Source organism: Egretta garzetta, unplaced genomic scaffold (assembly GCF_000687185.1).
Source record: "Egretta garzetta isolate BGI_Z169 unplaced genomic scaffold, ASM68718v1 scaffold64, whole genome shotgun sequence".
Classification (NCBI taxonomy): domain Eukaryota; kingdom Metazoa; phylum Chordata; class Aves; order Pelecaniformes; family Ardeidae; genus Egretta; species Egretta garzetta.
The window spans coordinates 3,702,189-3,708,832 of NW_009259596.1; the positions used below are offsets into that span (position 1 = coordinate 3,702,189).

At 38.2% G+C, this 6,644-nt stretch overlaps 1 protein-coding gene across 1 annotated transcript in view; it reads right to left on the minus strand.

Moving 5' to 3' along the window:
* Nucleotides 1-6,644, minus strand: part of GRM8 (glutamate metabotropic receptor 8) — a 346,306-nt gene that overhangs the window by 73,636 nt on the left and 266,026 nt on the right. The window contains exon 7 of the mRNA XM_035893702.1: nt 963-1,099. Coding sequence (XP_035749595.1) covers nt 963-1,099 — 137 coding nt within the window. The remainder of the gene's footprint in view (nt 1-962; nt 1,100-6,644) is intronic.

Consider the following 6,644-nt stretch of genomic DNA (forward strand, 5'->3'; position numbering starts at 1 on the left):
CTTTATCATCCTAGTAGCTCTCCTCTGGACTCTTTCTAGGAGTTCCTCGTCTTTCTTGAACTGGGGAGCCCAGAACTGGACACAGTACTCCAGGTGGGGTCTCCACCAGGGCAAGTAGAGGGGGAGGATAACCTCCCTCGATCTGCTGGCCACACTCCTCTTAATACACCCCAGGATACCATTGGCCTTCTTGGCAACAAGGGCACATTGCTGGCTTGATGCTTACACATGTGGCTTGATGCTTAGCTGTCATATAAATAGTGCATATTATATTCTCTGAATCTTATTGAGATGGCAATTTTCAAAAGAAACATTATTCCATGCACAGGTGGGGCTTAACTGCCACAAAACTTGCAGAACATACTAAGGCAGCAATTAGAAACACCTCCTAAGAATAAGTTGTGTCTTTTGTTTCTTCTGCTATTAAGTGATAAGAGACTATACTAATCCTAGTTAACTATATAGAAAAATTTTAAATTCTCCCTTTATATTTAAGAAATATTTTTATTGCAGTAGTTTGTCATCCCAGTGTTTAAACTAACACAGAAGTGGTTAGAGTCCAAAGTTGTCTTTTACTAAATACATTTCCATCCCCTTATATTATTTTAAATACCTAGGCAATATATATGTACGCATCATTTTGTCTGGCACCTTCTTTTGAAGGATGAGTTACTATTTCTCTGCCTGGCTTCATAATCAGTCTGAGGAGTATGAGATATATAAAGATTCTAAAATACTATTTAATGACCAGGTAAATAAACAATCCAACCTACCTTGAAATGTAAAGAATTTGGTTCAGGTTATTGTGCTACCTTTTACAATTTTGTCAAGAAGAGAATGGAAGAGCTTTCTTCTGTCAACTGACAGAGAATAAATCATCCACTTTTTTAAGTGTTTTGAAATAATGTAATACTCAAATGAGTATTTTCCAGTGTCAGCATCAGAATCAAACTAGTACTTACATTTAGATGAAGTTGGTTAGTCCACTGACCAATCACTTTGTATTCTGTACTCTTGTTGGTGATTTGATACTGAAAAATATCATAGCGTCCAGGAGCATCTCCATTTTCATTGAAGATAACAGGTGTTCCAGCACTCCCTGAAAAAAAATTAAAAAGCAATTAGGATAAATACCTTTAAAGCAATTTTCCAGAAAATATATTTTGGAGGAAAAATACTAATTAGAGATGGTGCAGGTTCTTTGTAATGCAAGGCTAGTATGGTAATAAATCCAAAAGCCTCACAAAGAGAAAATGTGTATTATTATCATCATCACAAAATCTACTCTATTTATGGTTAATTAAAACCATTTTAAAAGATAATCTTCTGCAATCTTTTTTGGTTGGTTGGTTGGTTGGTTTTGTGTGTGCATGTATTACAGAACATTAGGGAATTCTGTGATAGAAGTGGAGAAACACTTTTTGACTTGCAGAAGGGCACAATTTCACTTTAGGGTGTAGCGTGCATTAGACACAAAATAGTAATCTTGTAATGAACTTCATAAAGAATGCCGCTGTTAAGTATGAAAATAAAATGAATATCATCAACTTAGGAGCCAATGTTCATAAAAGACCTTGAGATGCAAGACTCTAAATCTGGTCACAGTTAACGTGATCAGTTTCTAGCACTGACCACCTGTGTAAGTGTTTTATCAAAATAAATTAAGGATAGCAGCTGTGCTTGTTGCTCTCTCCTCTATACATGACACTGCCTGACAGAAAGGGCCATTGCTGAAGCTGTCAAAAGTTATAAATCAACACTCTGTTCTTACTTCGATCAACAAAATTTTCAAAGATTGAAAACTACATGTCTACCTTGGCAACCAGGCCGGCCAAATTAGAACACATTTTGATGAATTCCCTCAAGGTGACATCAAGGATCTGCACTCCTACAGAGACTTCAAAAACTACACAAAGAATGTAATTTTCACCGAACCCTCAAATTCATATGTATAGGTGAATCATATTTTCAGTTGAGATCCACTGAAGACAAATTCAAGTACGTTAAAGTTCTGTTTCAGTGACTGGAGAATGAAATCTATCTTTACTGGGGAAAAAAAAACCAAACCACCTCCCAGTGTTTTCATGTTTCTCCATACGTACAACCAAGAAAAGGAGAATATCCAGTTCATAGTAAATTCCTACAGTATGACTTGTAAATGTAGCAGCTAGAATCACTAAGTCCACTGTGAGTGGTTTCCAGAGAATGCCAAAAAAACCCCTTGAAATTCTGGGTACATATCAAACAGCAGCTAGCCAGTAGAAGTGGGGACAACAACCTACAGAACTTCAGCATAAACACTTCTTCTCATATGTCTGTCTCCCACAAAGTATTTTGTCCTCATTTTGTATAGCAGCTTTCACAGAAAACTGAAATCCAGTGAAATAAACAGTGCTTTAAGAGTGACAAGTGGCGCATTAACTACTGTGCCAATTTCGCAGTTCTGCCAACAAAACTCTGGCTGCAAAAATTAGTTGTGAGCAACCATGGAAGAGAAGTATCAAAAAATTATGTGTGATAAAGACTTAAGACCCCATGAAGATACAAGAGACTCAACATAAAATTTTGGAAAGCTTTTTGCGCTTTGCTCCCAATTCCTTTGACAGAATGGAGGGCAAGAAAAATGCCAGTTCTCCAAGCACTGAAATTATTCTTCACTGCTCAAATACCAGGTTGATCCAATAAATTTCTTCCACACAATAAACACTTCCTCAACTGTTGTTGGTATGGAGGTAACCTTCAAAATGTTACTCTCAAGTAATGATGGAATTTATCTTTCCACTCAGCAGCATTTAAAAAGCTCATGGAAAGAACAGGTATATTTTACCAACAGATACAAAATGTCCTTTGTATCCCATAAGACCAAGTGGATCTTCAAACATTCTTATGCTCAGCAATAACAGTGTGAGTTTATAATCTATTGCTGGTTTTAGAAATATCATGTACAACGAGACAGACTATAGTACAGGTCAGAACCTATATCTCTTTGATATAGTAGTGTTCTCAGCTAGAGCATAACGGTATCTCATGCTGTGCACCTCAGTTGACAGGGATGGTCAAAACAACCTTTGCCAAGTTAATAAAGTTAAGCTTGTTAAAACCTGGAATAAGCCACGGAAGATTCAGACCCCCAAACACTGGGAAGAACGTACTACCCCCCTCTTGAATAACTGAGTTTTCGAAAGTACAATAACAGCCACAGTGCCTGCTGTAAAGTAAATTTGACAATGTACTAGCAATGCTGCCATAACTAGTAGATGCTGTGAGCAAGCAGTACCAGACCATTATTTTCATCTGTGTCTTATGATTTATATATGTCTTTTAGTTCACTGTTGCTTTGTGGAATGAAACATTTAGTGGACCTAAAACAAGGAGGTATGCATGGCTGGACTGTGCTAATAAACCATTAACTACATAACCAGGAAAGCAAAGCTTAAAGGCATTTAAAGAAAAACTGGAGATTTTAGCAAGGCTTCCCAAAATTATGAATGTAAGATGGTAGCAGGAGCCCTGAAAAGGTAGGGACAGAATGAAACTAGAGGCTATAGGATACAAACAAATCACCAATGGTTAATTAGTGTTCTTAAAAGAATGTTAATCTCATCTGAAGAAAAGTATACCCTGATGGATGATCCAGATGAACAGTTCACCTGAGAATGGATAGTCCAGAAAATGAGAAGATTTTCTAATAAAATACACATTGTTTGATAGTCCATCAAATTAAAGCGAATGTTTCTGTGGAAAAAAAATTATTAACACTGTGTAGAGATCAGATAATTAAACCATGTGGAGAAACAACGTAGCTGACCATAAGTAACAGCATAGGCGGTGGCACATCTAGATTTGGCATATAACACTGTAACAAATGCCACTGAGTAGTACAAATGCCTCTTTTTTTGACAACCAGATATGCAGAATTGAGTACTCTCGATATCCTGTACTGTATTTCCATGTATTCTTATCCTGTACCATTACGTTTACAGGGAATTGCATCTTAGTACTAGTTTCAGACACGGAATGTTTAATTGCTCCACTTAACGGTCATTGAGGACTGGCTGCTAAATCTAAATGCAAATCTAAATGCAACTCTGTGGAGAGAAAGTAATACAGAATATACCACTGACCCGAGGTAGTGAGCCCAGGTTATATAAATTCCAACTTATATAAAAAGATGTTGGGAAACCACATTGAACAGTTCTTGGATAGGATATTTGTCCTGAATGACTGTGGATATCCTCACCCAGGAGCCACATTTATTGGGCACCATCATAGCAAATGTTACTTTTGCATAGGAAAAATGCTAGTGTAGACCACCTCAGAGAATACAAAGTAGCCCACACTTTTTTAAAATTAATTCACTAATTTCATAATATTTTTTTTTCATAATTTGTCAGCAGTCATTTAACAAGGTAGTTAAAGAGCAGTGAGAAAACTGTGCCTTTGGGCCTTTTCACATTTTATTCTCTGTGTGGTTATGTTGCCATGCGTAATTTTAACCCATGATTGACAACCTGCCACCATCTTAACTCAATTTTTAATATATACTGGATACCTGAAACAGAAGTACATGGTAGAATTTCAAGAATACATAATAAGCTTGGCTAACTATGGAAAATTATGTGTGAACCTTCACCTTCATTTTTGCTTTGTGCGAAACCTTTTTTTTTTTTTTTAAATATATAAATTAACTTATTTTGAGATTTGTTTCTGAAGTGTCTCTTTGTTGAGCAATTCCAGAATACTTTTAGAAAGTTGGGTTTGTTTTGTTTTTTTTTTTCTCTGATGCGTAACTGTAGACTGGTAATTGGAAGGAAATTATCAAATTTCACAATGAAGGATTGTTCAAAAGGTTTACAGACTTGTTTTGAAATCACACTCTTGCAGTTAAAAAGGTAAAACAAAAGAGGAAAATGTAGCTCATTCAATGTCCTCAGTCTGTAAAGGCAAGACTAGCAGTGCAGTCTCGTGATTAGCACAGGGTGAAAGTGTTCATTTCCCTTTACAGGAAGTGCTCAACCAAAAGGGACAAAAGGGATGCGATACAGTGGGAAACATGTGGAGACAGAGCTCCATCCATTCTTACACTCCTTCGAAGACATCACAGGACAAAGCCATTACACTGTCCCGATAGCAGAGCTGTGGCTATGTCCAGTGATGTGATTCTAAATACAGACAGAGAAATATGGCATTGTGCAATGGAACTGGTGTCCTGAGCTTTTCAAGTCATAAACTTAAGCATTTGTCTACTGCTGGACATCCTTTTAACAGCCTTATATACTGTAAGTATGATGTGATCAACTAAAAGCTTCGGAGTCTTTGCTGTATTGCATACCAAATCCCTTAGATTTTTTGAAACACTGAATATCTCATAAATAGGTCCTGCTTCAAAATCACTCTAAAATCAGATTAAATAAATAATCTTCTATAAACCCTACAGAAGGATGCTTTGTAGAATAGTTCTGTTACCATTCAGTCGAAGACAATCAATATCCATGGCATAAAGGAATAATTTATATTTTATTAAGCCTAAAGACACATTTACTTATTGTAGATATAAAGTAATAATCTGGTACTGAAAGAAATTCTCCCTCCTCCTTCCCAGTTTACAGCCAGCAGCATTAAACAACACTGGGTGTTAAACTACCACTTTAGCTAAATGTTATTGAAGCAATGTGTCTGTGACCTCAGCTGTTTCTGGGTCTTTCAAAATGTAACTTAAACTAGCCAGAAATGTTATTTAGAGGAGAAAAAAAAATGGATTAAGTTTTTAATTCTGAATCAAGGATTCAGTGGATACTTCTCATTGCGATTACAGAGACATGGTGGGACAACACGCATGACTGGAATGCTGCCATTGATGGCTATGTGCTTTTCAGGAAAGACAGGCCTACGAGGCGAGGCGGTGGAGTCGCTCTTTATGTAAAAGAGCAACTGGAATGTATAGAACTCTACCTGGGAGCGGATGAAGAACAAGTTGAAAGCTTGTGGGTGAAAATTAAGGGGCAGGCCAGCATGGGTGACACTGTGGTGGGTGTTTACTATAGGCCACCCAATCAGGACGAGGAAGTGGATGAGGCCTTCTATAGACAGCTAAATGTAGCCTCACAATCGCAGGCCCTGGTTCTCACGGGAGACTTCAACTACCCTGATATCAAATGGAAGGACCACACGGCAAGGTGCGCACAGTCCAGGAGGTTCCTGAAGAACATCGATGATAACTTTCTGACCCAGGTGGTGGAGGAGCCAACAAGAAATGGAGCGCTACTGGATCTTGTGCTGGCAAATAAAGAAGAATTGGTTGAGGATGTGAAGGTAGGGGGCAGGCTTGGCTGCAGTGACCATGAGATGGTTGAGTTCCGGATTCTGAGAGGGGGATGCAGAACAACAAGCAGGACTACCACATTGGACTTCAGGAGAGCTAACTTTGGCCTCTTCAGGGACCTGCTTGGAAGAATTCCGTGGGCTATGGCTCTTGAAGGTAGGGGAGTCCAGGAGAGCTGGCTGCTGTTTAAGCAGCTCTTCCTCCGTGCTCAGGATCAGTGCATCCCTGTGAGCAGGAAATCAAGTAAACGAGGTAAGAGGCCTGCATGGATGAACAAGGAGCTCCTAGTGAAACTCAAAGAAAAGAGTAAGCTCCATGGAAT